General features: G+C 38.5%; 1 protein-coding gene across 3 annotated transcripts in view; it reads right to left on the bottom strand.

The window, feature by feature from the left end:
* Positions 1-13623, bottom strand: part of MTUS1 (microtubule associated scaffold protein 1) — a 121695-nt gene that overhangs the window by 52878 nt on the left and 55194 nt on the right. For 2 of the 3 annotated variants that reach the window (XM_070757619.1, XM_070757620.1), the window contains exons 4-7: positions 12065-12235; positions 7330-7461; positions 5976-6074; positions 3496-3546 (exon numbers count right to left, since the gene is read on the bottom strand). In XM_070757619.1, the coding sequence (XP_070613720.1) occupies positions 3496-3546; positions 5976-6074; positions 7330-7461; positions 12065-12235 (453 nt within the window). The remainder of the gene's footprint in view (positions 1-3495; positions 3547-5975; positions 6075-7329; positions 7462-12064; positions 12236-13623) is intronic. The other variant, XM_070757621.1, reaches the window with a different exon arrangement.

Raw genomic sequence — 13623 nt, 5'->3', positions numbered from 1 at the left:
TTTGTTTGCCTGAACAGTCCATTGCTGACACTACTCACACCTTACTCTCTATTAGGTTTGTTTTGTGGATGATATATTTTCCCTAAACAATCTAACACAACTTATATAAACAACTGGACACAGAGAAAGGCAAGAAAAACATATCTATATCAGTAGAAACATGTACCATATAACATGTATGAAAGAATCTCAGTTTGGGCAAGAAATCTAAGTTGATGAATTGTGATGTCTGTGTTTAGCACATCAAGTTCAAGAAGAAAATGGTTTAGTAGAAAGGTAGATGGGATGTCATTTTCATGACACTAGAATAATTTCTCTCCTTCATACAACTATAGATCAAGCAGTTTTATTTTATTTCTGGTTTGACATTACTTATTGAAATTATTGTCACTTTTCTTTACAGCTTAGTTGGAGGTGGGGAAGGGCCAAATTCTCTTTGTATCTAGTTTTGTCTCTTTTATCCCAAATTTAAGGGGAAATGATATCAATTTAGGATCATCAAGGTCCATAACTATTTTCTTTAATGCCTGGACAAGTTCTAGATTCATCGGATTGATTTTAACTCACAAGACACCCATTTCAGAGTAAGCAGCCTTTTTTGTAAACATGGATATTAATGCAAGCTGAAACCATCACGGCATCCCCTTTCCTTTTCTGTGTCAAGTATGTGACAAAATGAAGAGTCTGTGGTTTTAACACTCGATTTATTTTGTTTGTAATCATGGATAATGAAAAGTTATGAGAACCTGAAAGCTTGTACCTTATTTATATAATTGAGATAGCCCGATAAAAAATTAAGGTACTTAATATCTGTCACACTTTCCCACACTATGTTTTGAGTAGCCTTCTTGTGTTTTTTACATGAAGCATTATACAATAGTTACACATTTGGGCCATGTCTGGCTTTACTATTAATATTTAAAATATTTTTAAAACATCAAATCAAATAAGAATTATGTTCTATGTCCAGAAAACAATTAGAAATGCAGATAATAAACAACAGGAGAATTCCAACAGGACGTATTTACTCTATCTAATAATATTTTCTTTAGCACTCAGCCCCCACCTTCCGTAAGCCAGTGAAATACTTACATAACTGTTATACAGTTATTCAATTCTAGTCTGATGTAACAGTCTTTCCATAGCTGTTCTCGAGGACCAATCCCAAAAAGTCCCATTATGAGTTAGTGGTGACTGAAATCACGGGTCATGTCATGTTATATTGTACCCTCTCTAAGGATTCATGGACTCATAACTCCACAGGGTAAATGACCTGGAAAATTCTGATATCTGTTATGTTCAGCTGTTATTGTTGGATTAGTTTGTGACAATATCCTATAGCTAAATTCTGCTATTCTGTCTGTAAAATTAGGCAGACTTTGGCTACTGACTGATGATCTCACCACTAACTGCAATGTATTATTAAGTCATATTCTATTTACCGTACTTTATTTTAATGTTTTAATTTTTTAATTCTAGTCCATGACTTTAATAAAAGATTGACTGACTGGATAAAATTAATCAAATACATTCATGATTAAGACTTCAATCACATCATTCATTCTTGTCCTAATAAGGACATATGTACCAATTAGTCTCAATTGCTTAAGAAACAGTTTCTCCCTAAAAAGCAATATATTAGTATGTCAACCCTTTCAGGCACTCCAGTCTTGTCTACCAGTAAAGGGTTTATATAATGTACATCAATGACATCTGATCAGTTTTTAAATAAACCCTGTCTTAATTTTGTCTGATTGGAATAAAACATAAGACAACATATCCAATCAATTTGACCTCTGTGCTCAACCTGGACATATTTTGGGGGGAGCTGCAGGTTTCCTATCGCATTCTTCTAAAACTGTCAAGGGGAGAGCATTGAAATAGGCTATGATGAACTGAAGCAATTAAGAAAATACAAATAATCTGCAGAAAAGAATATCTTGAAATTTCAGAAAGATAAAGAAGTCTATAATTAATTTAATGTATCCCATTCTTATTATTTTTATAAATAATTCAAGGCAGCAAACATCCAATACATTTTCCTCCTCCTTTTCCTCATAGCAGCAAGTCTGTAAAGTGAGTTGGGCTGAGTGATCAATGGCCCAAAGTCCCTCAGCTGGCTTTCATGGCTAAAGTGAAACTTGAACTCAAGATCTCCCACTTGCTAGCCCAGTCTCTAACCACTAGACCAAATTAGCTTGACATAATTTTAGCCCCATTATTTATTCATCTTCCAATTGAAAACATTGATTTCACTGTGTCTAATCTTCAAGAAACTGAAACTGAAGTTGTAACTACATTGCAATTTTTCTCAATATAATCAAATCATAAGGATGAATTTTTGGCGCTGACATTTTGTCAGGTATATATAATACCAAATAGTTACAGTTGTTTATAATGGATTTGGATCCTTTAAAAATTATTTGGAAGAAGTGCTTCAATGCAAGCAGTAATGGTTTGAGTTAATGAACAAAATCATTAAAGCAACTCTTAAAACAGCTGCACCATTATTTTGGGCTTGCACATAAACTTCAAAAATATGTGGGATCTTTAATAAAGAGCATTATTGTTGTACGGAACTTTTGCCAGACTTAAAGCACTTCTCAAAGGGCACATAGCCATCATTACAGTTATTATTACTGCTTTATTAAATTTAAAACATTAAATAAGATAATAGGTTTAACCTCAGAATATAAATGCTCACTTCGAATACTAGTGAATTGTGTTTTTGACTTATTTTGTTTATAAATTTAGCTGGGGGAGAGAAATACATTAAAACAGCAAAAGGGTTTTCAAGGAAGGGTTTAATTCTCACTAGACTATTATTTAATTGTTGATTACACTGCTTTATTAGAAAACCACAGAATCAACAATATATTTATTACAGTATATCAGGACAAAATTAAACGTGATTATGATGGCAGCTTTAAATGTAAGCATGAACTAATTATATATGAAGCTGATGAGATTGTTGGGAACTAGAAGGATGCTGGACAGTTATTTTAAGTGAATCCCACCACCAGTTTTTATTTTATTTACAGCTAAACTCTAGTTTACAGAATTAAATCTATATAGATCACTAGTGTCAAACCTGTGGCATTACAGTACATTACAGTGATGTTTTATGACATTTTCCCCATTCGCAGAGCTGAGTTGGGTGTGGCCTAGGTGTGACGCATCTGGCCTACAGGCCACTAGTTTGACACCCCTGATACAAAAACATTCAAACTTTTTATGACTGATCCAAGCAATCCATAAACATTCAATCAAAAAGTGGAAAGGGGATATGCAGCTTGATCAGCATATGTACACAAACTCTAAATGTGAGACCTGTGCAGTTCATGAAATTATTACACCCACATTCACCATCTTAAGTTATGTACTTACATAAATGTGACGTTTCTAAAATACCTACATATACATTTCAGGGCTGGAATATTTTATGATGGCATAAACATTTAGGAGTAAATGAGAGGGAAAGTTTAAACTACTTACCAGAGCTGAATACTGACAATAAATGCCTGGATCCATTTTGTGCTGAAGATCCTGGAAAAAATAAAATTTTAAATTGGCATGTAACTCACCAACAAAATGAACACATTACAAAAGGTTTCCAAAAATCATATTAGACCTACCTGCAAAAACATTTAAATGTTAATTAATAGGCTATTAATCTTGAAATCAATATATTTGTCTCAGTATCAGTTCCTGAATATTAACATTAACAGATCAAAAGCAGAAGCTTTAATTCAACTTATTAAAAATTCTGCTTTTAATAAAGGACAGATACTACTTCTGGAATACAGTGGTACCTCGGTTCTCAAACGCCTTGGTTTTCATACATTTCGGATTTCAAACAAAATTTTCTGCAAAAATTTGCTTCGGTATCCAAACAAAAATTCGGATACTGAACAGAAAAATTTGTTTACTATCCAAAATGTAAGATCTGAGGGGATGAGGTGAGAGGGAATGGGAGTCGGAATCCCGACACGCCCCTCCTGGCCACCCTCTTAACAGCCTCCCAGTCTCTACCTTGTAACTGCTCCAAGCTGCAGGAAGGGTAGGGCTGGCTGCAATACCGGCAGCTTCGGGGGGCTCCTTTCCTCAGCGGTTCAGTTCGGTACCTCCAGGCAGCTACACAAACTTTTTCCTTCCCGCCGCCGGCGGCGGCTCCGGCAGCTTCCCTACGAGGAGCAGCAGCGTCAGGAATGTCATGTGATGAAGGTAAGCCACCGGAGCCGTCGCTGCTGGGAAGGAAAAAGTTGGTGCAGCTGCCTGGAGGTACCGAACTGAACCGCTGAGGAAAGGAGCCCCCCAAAGCTGCTGGTATTGCAGCCAGCCCTACCCTTCCTGCAGCTTGGAGCAGTTACAAGGTAGAGACTGGGAGGCTGTTAAGAGGGCGGCCAGGAGGGGCGTGTCGGGATTCCGACTCCCCTTCCCTCTCACCCCGTCCCCTCAGATCCTTATCCCATAGGAAATAGAGGAAATACTGTAGATTTAATTGGTTCCCAGCAAGTCAATGGGCTGGGAACCAATTAAATCCATTTCCATTATTTCCTATGGGATAAATTAATTCAGTTCTCAACCAAATCGGTTCTCAACTACACTTCTGGAACGGATTGTGGTCGAGAACCGAGGTACCACTGTATTTGTGAAAATATAATCAGAAGGGATTTGGGTGCTTTTCCACTCAAAGCATGCTATTCCATATCAGGTCTTTTTGAATGCATTGACTGTTGTGCCTCATGACCCATCACTGAAGTCATACATACATTGAATTAATCTTTTGTTCTCCCAAGCAGCGTCACATTTTAAAATAAAAGTGGAAAGAAATTTGGGGTTACAAAAAATACACTTTTTTCCAATCTTTAGAGTAGGATTTTTCAAAGTTGGTTCTGTCGATCCTATGTTCTATGAGAAATTGTAATTCCACCAAGGGACATAGTAAGGTGAAAAAGGTCGACAATTTTCTATAACTCAAGTTTTGTCTCTTAATTAGGTCTTCTGGGGACATCTGAGAATCTGTCTCTCATCTGAATAAGTTTGAAATCCTCTGATCTGGGATTTGGTTTTATTTATTTAAAATGAAATTTTCCATAGAAATCTTTCCTACATGTAAGATTGCATTGTCATTTTCTTATTTTCAAAATTCAAAGTTTACTGTGTTTTGCTATTTATATTTCTAGGCAAAAAGATCTGTCTTTCCTAAGGGTAGCATGAATATAGAACACTTTGTTGGAAGAGTTAAAAATTCCCCACATAGGAGATTTAATCTAATTGTAGCAGCCCATCATTAATTATTGATTTCTGGAAAACCCTTAGGAAAACAAGTCTGCCAGTAAATTTTAATTTATTCCCTACTTTCATTTGAGATAAGAAATGTGTGGAACCTTTTCAATTAAATATCTTCACATGATCTTTCAGAAATGAATATGCAATTATAGCTGAGATCAGAGTTCCCAAGTTGGTATAATTGCTGAATTTACTACTTGTCTTTCCTTCAGGAAAGGACATAATAGAACGTATATTGTTTGTAAACTGCCCAGAGTCAGTTAGTAAATTGTGCAGTGTAGGAATTTAATAAAATTAATACATAAAATAAATAAAATATATTCTTTCACCTTCTATTTTTCTCTAACAACTTGCCTGTGAAATAGGTTGGACTGACTGACTCTAAATTATTCAGAAAGTGTTTATGGCTTCATTCCAGATTCTCCAATGCTGGTCTAGCATCTTAATGGACTTTACTCAGTAATTGAGGATTTTGCCCAGACCACCAAAAAAAAAAGACAAAAATCTTTCTGTATTCAGTAAAATATTCAAAACCTAGTTTAACCACATTCGCCCAACTTAGATATTGTAAACTGAGCAAATGCCAAACCAATTCATTAATAGTAACAGAAAAGGAGGCATAAAATATGGAGTTTTAATCTTAATTATATCAATACAACACAATAATGAAATGATCATTTTACCTAATCGTTGACTTCCTCTTAGATCATTTGTTTTTTTCCCTGGAGTTCCATCAGACTTGGGGACACATTGGTTCACTAAGGTTAATTTACCTTTTCCTCCTTAAGAAAAAAAATCCATAAAATAATTATGTTAGAATACAGTACATAAAGAATGAAGTATATCTCAAACTATGCACAACCATCAGCTCCTTTTTAAAGTTAGCAGATGCATGCTACATATTCAGCTTTCTAAGTGGCTATGCTAGCTGGGAGCGATTGGTTCTATGCATCTGGAAGGCACCAGACTGATGAAGGCTTTTTCAATTCTTTCTAAGGAAGGTGCTCTGCAGTTTCTGGATTTTATTTTTATTTTACTTGTCAAACATGTATAGATAGTAGTTTATATAAATAACATAAGTAAAAAGTAATGATAAAAAAGGACAGGGGTGGTAGGTACAATGGTGCGCTTATGCACACCCCTTACAGACTTCTTAGAAACGGGGAGAAGTTTTCCTTAGAAAGAATTAAAATTGAAGATGGAATTATTCTATTACAAATGGTTATCCCAACTGTATTCTTCAAGTTCTATGACTGCAGAATGAAGATTGGGAGAAGATTCAAATTAGCAATAGTTCTTTATCAGGACAATTCAACCTTCTGAGAGAAAGCAAGCCAATGCTCTCTTTTTAAATAGTAGTTAGGGTTAGGTTTAGAGTAGTTTTATTTTCCTGCTCAATCTACTTGGACAAAGCGACAGCCAATTGTCACCCAAACAGGCCCAAGTCTTCTTTTTTTATACTGATAAATTTGTAGCTAAATATATTTATAATTAAGCAATTATGTTCTTCAAGGTTCCAATCTACATAGTCAGGTTACTCAAATACCATGGTGACAGTATCTGTAACAGATTACTAACCAAGGAGATAAAGAAAAGGCAAGGCATTTTACAGAGTTTCCAATCCCCACTCCAAAAAACCCCTCCACCCTCTCAAATAGAAAGTCATCTTCAGGGAGCTGTATTAGTTAATCTCAAACTGTTTTCAGATTATAAAGATAACCAATGACTGGAGAAGAAAAATAATTACAATCCACTTTTTGGTTTAAGGACTGTAAGGCATTTCTATCTACTAAAGCAAGTAAATAGTTTTAAAGTGTTACTTCCAACTTAAAAAAAGGAAAATCCTTGTGACTGCAAACTTAAGTGTTGGTTTTCAATCAATATCAGCTTTTTAATAGAAATTCTTTTATCATCGGGGTTGTAGATATGAAACAACAGGAATCAACAATCTTCTGCCATTTCCCCAGTATGTTTTTCATTAATGGCAGTTACTATCAGCCAATCACTGCCTTTTATATCCTTGCTGAGATCAAATACCTTTTGGTGTACTTTTCAGTGAAAAGAATCGTGGCCTGGGCGGTACCATTCCAGTACCAGATCCAGCACTACCATTCTGACATGCAGATTTGGGAGTGCACCCTCCATTCTTGATAATAGTAGCCTTTGTAGCTATTGGGGAAAAAACACATAAATGGCAAGTTTATTAATGACCACATTTTGAGAACATTCAAAATATTCTGTAGTAATTACAAAGCTGCAGTACTTCTGCAGGTACCCTACAACCGTTATGGCAAACCTATGGTACGTATGTCAGATGTGGCACACAGAGCCCTCTCTGCGGGCACACACACCATTGCCCCAGTCCAGGTCCAATTACGTTTCTCCATTGCATTTCAATCAATCAATTCCAACTTCTTGCAGAAGAAAAACATCTCGCGATGTTGGAATTGATTGAATGAACTTTTTCACTCATGCGCTTCACAATGTGTAAGACGGGGTGCTGTCCTCCTCCTGAAGCCCGTTACAATGCGACTCTGCATCGGCTTGGCTTAGCAAAAAAAAGCAGTTTCTTTTCCTGCAGAGCTGCCTGTGTTGGGATGCCCCATGTCCCCACCAGCCAGATGAATGTAGATGCGCTGCTCCTGGGCTCTTTGGCCTCTGGATGTCATTCCCACCACCCCACACTAGATCAGAAAGAGAGAGAAAGAGGGAGACACACAGAGAGATTGGAGAGGGAAAGAGAGAGAAACAGAGAGAGCGGGGAGGGAAAGAGAGAGGAATGGAAAGAGAAATGATATCAGAAAAGTTTTTTTCTTTTTTATTGTCGCTAAACTTAATATTTCAAAGGCAGAAAGAGTCACCCCAAAGGAGTCTTTGAGAGGCAGAGATTCCTCTGCCTTCTGCATTCCCACCCCATGCTGAAGCAAACCAAATGGGCTGTGGTCTCCCTGCTAAGCAGCTCTGAAATCACTTGCAAACTCCACCAAACATGGCTACAGACTTTCAGCTTGCGCAACCTCTCAGCCAGCACCACAATGTTGGCAGGCAAGGTGTACACCCTGTCTGCTCCAGTCTCGCTGGTCAGAGGTGGGGCTCCATTCTGCCGTCTCCCAGCTAGAGCGCCACATTTCTTTGCTTGCTGGTTGCCTCCAAGGAGGGAGCTGTGCTCAGACTGCCTGGGCCCCCACCACGGGGGGAGAGAGGGGGAGATAAGGGGGGGGGCATTTCCCTGACAGGACCAGGTTGGAGTTGCCTTATTTTGTGTGATTTGCCTGCCAGACTCCCCTCCACAGCCCAAGTGGTTGGATTTACCCAATATGTGGAGCTGGACAAGAGAGCATGGATGGTTAATGAACAGAGAAATGAATGAGACAGAGAGAGATATATTAGGAGAGAGAAAGAAAGGCAGAGAGAAAGGGAGAGAGTAGGAAAGAGAGATAGAGAGGGTGGGAAAAAGAGATGGAGGGAGAAGAAAAAGAGAAAGACAGAGGGGAAAGATATATATATAGAGAGAGAGAAAGAGAAGGAGAAAAAGAAAGAGGGTGGAAAGAAATAAATGATATTACAAAAGTTTTTTTCTTTTTTCTTGTTTCTAAACGTAATATTTCAAAAGCAGAAAATGAAGGGACATAAAAGTGCATTATCAATGTTTTTCTTAGAAAAATTAGCTGAACTCTGCATTGTTTATCATCATTTCAGGTAGTAAAATAAATTGTTCAGATTAAATTGCCATATTGGTACTTTGCAATAAATAAGTGGTCTTGGGTTGCAGTTTGGGCACTCGATTTCTAAAAGATTCACCATCACTGAGTTAAGGCCTCAGACTAGAAACTAGAAGACTGTAAGTTCTAGTTCACCTTAAGCACAAAGTCAGTTTACTGATCTTGGGACAGTCACAATGTCTGAGTGGCATTGGCAAAGCACTTCTGAAAAACCTTACCCAGAAAAATGTAGGAATTAGTCCAGGCAATCAGGAGTCAAAGCAAAAAAACAGAAAAAATAACTGGATGCATGCACACACAAATTAATATCAGAGTAAACATGGTTTAATGGTTAATGGTTATGTTTTAGTCCAAAAGTCTCCAACCTTGGCAACTTTAAGACTCAGGGACTTCAACTCCCAGATTTCCTCAGCTAGCTTTGTTTGCCAAGGTGGGAGAACCCTGTTCTAGTCTAAGTTCTAGCTTAGTTACAGAAGTCAACTGCATGAACTTGTCACATCATTGACAGAATTAAGACTGATTCAACAACAACAAAAAGAACATTGTGATGTGAAATATACTAGCCAATTAATAACATATATTGCTGTCTTTTTATTTGTCTGAAAGATTATTATTATTATTAATAATAATAATAATTATATTTGTATGCCGCCCCTCTCTGCTATTTTCTTCTCAATGTTCACGTATATTCAATTTTTCTATTCAATATCTGTCTTATTAGCTAGAATGAAAAGACTCATCTGTTCCTCAAATTGGCCAAGTGTTTCTTATAAATCCTTCACAATCTGAAGGACTAATGCTTCCTCTCTATTGTTAACATTGCAAGGAAAACATATTTATTTAGAATCTTTATGGGCAATGAATAGTTTGTTTAAATGTTCACTTAGCAGCATGAACTATAACTCCCAAGATCACAAAAATATGGTAACCTATTATTTCATCGTTTAAACAATTGCAGACAGTTTAAAGTTTTTATTATTATTTTATTATTTCAATTACAATTGCTATTCTTGTGAAAGGAGAAACTACACTTTGAATACTCAACATCCTGAAAAATATACAAAAGGCAGAAGAAACTTTTCTTTTTTTTCTTTTCATCCCTTTGCTCCACTATGATTTTCTTTAGACTTACACTTCTAAGGAACCATTCAGACTATAGACAATGGCAGTTGTTAAACAGCCTCAGTTTAAATGCTACAGTTATAAGCCAAAACAATTGATTAATGTTGGGGGGTTAGGGAGAAGAAGATAACAGTCTAGTATAAAAACATGCTCACAAACATTACAGGACCCACACAATTTGTAAGCAAATTACACAAAGCACAGAGATTATATTAAATGAAGAATTGCTGCTCTGCAATTGTCTTTTTTGCAAAAAAGAACATATTTGCAATCATGCAAAATTATACATTAGGTTTTAATTTATAACTGTCTTACTGAAGATGCTTAAACCTTGACAGGAAGGAATTCTGTAGTGGTTTTTGCAAGACAATTTATTTAACTCCAAAGTGTATTGAGCCAAGCCATGCACATGCTGACACGGGGGAGGGGGAGAGCAGGGGTTGGGTGGGGGGAAGCACATACTTATAAAAACCAGGTACATAAGATCATCAGGAACTCAAAGGTCAACAGCTGGAAATGAATATTTTCATTTCATTCCAGATTTTCTTAAAAGTGAAGCATGCATTATTTCATGAGAAATCAAGCACATTCCTCCCTCTCTTCTCCATCACAATTTCCTTCAAGAAAGACAGAATGGAAAAGCATTTCATTTGATGCATTCACTTCATTTACAAAAGCGAGACATGCTGCTTGTTATTTCTATCCACAGACAGAAGAACAGGGATATACGGTAGATATAAAAGGACAGTCACCTACTTCTTCTGCCAGAAAATGTAGCTAACAAAGGAATGATACAAAAGCTGTACGATCCCACTACTAGCAAGGTCAGTAAGGTAACATCGTAGTGGCTTCCTGAATCTGCCGGTGGTGTGAGGGTAGAATTGATGAAAATATGAGAAGAGAAGTCGGTTTCTGTGCAACTGCGATGTCCTCCTGGTACAGTCATTTAAAATGATCAAAGCAAGCCCAGCGTCTGAAAGACTGCAGCCATGTTCACCCTCGCGTATTCCCCACGCTTGCTCTTGGTGAATTACAAGCGAGGGTGGGCGGGGGTGGGTGGGAGGCAGAGAGAATAGTAAGCTTCAAGGCAGGAAACAAGAGCAGCTTAATCCAACTAGCAAATCAGACTTAAGAAAGGCCATCCATTGTTGCATCTTTAAACTGGAACTGGAAACAATATTTCTTTGTTAAGGAGCAAAACCCTTTCCTTTGTTAGTAGCAAGGATAGAATTGCACAGATTGTTTACAACCTCCTTAGGTGATTCAGGCACTGAAGTAAACAGACCAACCAGTGGGCAGGCAGGGAGCCAACATGGCTGTCAATTCAGGGCCAATCTGTGGTTAGGAGAAAGGCATGCTGCAAAACTTAAATAGCAGGGCTGTTCTTTTAAAAAAACATTGCACAAAAGGAGGGGAGGAGGGAAGCAAAAAGACATCATTACTGATGCTCTGGTACTGTTTGCCTCCTTAGCTCATACATTTTAGCCCAAGATCACTATTCCTTATATGGCAGATTTGATTTCCTTTAATATGGCACAACGTCTTTGTTTATTGGCAAATCTGTACATTGCTTTATTTACTCATTTCAAAGAAGTAACAATAAAAAAAACAATAATAATTTTCATTAGAAGATTGTAAAATGTTAATTCCTTCTATGTATCACCCAGGCATTTCTAAGCATTCATCAATGCTTGTGTAGAATAGTCTTTTAGGAAACTTACAAAATGAGAAGGATAACTTTGATTTACATTATTTGGGCCAAAACACTGTCTAAAGCTATTGGATGCTGTTGCGACACAGGAGTTTGAAGGTTTGGAATTCTGGAATTACCAGTGACCAGCTTTTGCTGAGGAAAAAAGCAATTATAATGAACCATGATGGGCTTTATTCAGTTATCTGGTAAACAATAATCTCCAAAATGGACTTACAATTATTGCTGAAAGTGCTTTGATCACTCTGAGTGCTGCTGATTGAAGAGATGCTAGAGGTTCTTTGAAGTCCTGGTCTTCTAATGGGCACCTTTGAAATGAGGCCAGAACTAGCTGAAGATCCTGATAAGGCTTTCGGGGTACTAAGCCTTCCTTTGGGAGTTCCTACTCCTAGCAGCATAAAGAGAGATGTCAGCAATAATGCTGCTTCTTAGATAAAGCAACAGTACTTTCTACACTACTCAGGTAACACTGAGGACACTGATACACATACAAATGTTTCAACAACAGTTCAAAAAGGATGAAAATTACCAGCTAATATAAATCGTTCCATTCCCCACTCTCCTGCCAGAGCTGAAGCAGCTTCTTGGATGAGAATAGGCGTTGATTGCTTACCTGAACGCCTCTTCTCGTACGGTGAGCGGGTACAGCAGTCACATGGTTGCTCATGTCCAATCCGGTGGAACTGAGCCTAGTATTAAAAAAGCTTGCCGGATCCGCCCCTTCCCCAGAATTCGCGAATCCATAGACTAGGCTCAGTTGTGAAGCTCTGTAGTGTTCAACTCTCATTGTTAGAGGAAAGAAAGATATAGAAAGGTAAAGAAGACACATACAAGGGCGGGAAGTGACTGCTGTACCCGCTCACCGTACGAGAAGAGGCGTTCAGGTAAGCAATCAACGCCTATTCTCCGTACTGAAGGAGCGGGTCCAGCAGTCACATGGGACATACCCAATAGATGGTCCCTAGGGTGGGATTAGCTTGCTATCGTGTGAGATAACGGATTGGAGTACCCTTCTGCCGAAGGCAGCGTCCGCTGAAGCGTAAGAATCAATTTTGTAGTGCCTGATGAAGGAATTTGGCGAGGCCCAAGTGGCTGCTTTGCAGACCTCCTCCAACGGGGCTTGAGTCGCCCAAGCGGCCGAGGTGGCTGCGCTCCTGGTGGAATGCGCTGTGATGTTCCTTGGAACTGAGAGGGAGGCCGACTCATAGGCCTTAGATATAGTCCCTCTGATCCAACGGCCTATTACTGTAGAAGACACTTTGGCCCCCATGACTCTGGGATGATAGGCTACAAAAAGTGCTTCTGACCTCCGAAAGGGTCCTGTGCGTTGGATATATATTCTCAGCGCTCTGGTGAGATCCAGGGTGTGCCATCTAATTGCCAAGGGATGGTCTCGTTGGAGGCAGAAGGAAGGTAGGACAATATCCTGAGATCTGTGGAACATGGAACTGACCTTGGGTAAGAAGGTGGGGTCCAGTCGCAAGACTACCTTGTCCTGATGGAATTGACAAAGGTCCTGCCTGATTGAGAGGGCAGCCAGCTCCGAAATGCGTCGGGCAGAGGTAATAGCCACCAGGAATGCTACCTTAAAGGATAGGTACCTGAGGGACGCCGATTTTAGGGGTTCGTATGGTGCCTGCGTGAGGGAATGGAGAACCCGTGGCAAATCCCAGGAAGGATACCTGTGGACCTTGGAAGGTCTGAGGTTGGCTATGCCCTTGAGGAATTCCTGAACTTCAGGGAAGGATCGGAGAGGCTGTCTGCGGGGGCCCCCTA

The sequence above is a fragment of the Erythrolamprus reginae genome, chromosome 7, assembly GCF_031021105.1.
Source record: "Erythrolamprus reginae isolate rEryReg1 chromosome 7, rEryReg1.hap1, whole genome shotgun sequence".
NCBI lineage: Eukaryota > Metazoa > Chordata > Lepidosauria > Squamata > Dipsadidae > Erythrolamprus > Erythrolamprus reginae.
Note: the sequence above shows the minus strand (reverse complement) of the source record. Positions and strands in the feature narration are given on the sequence as shown.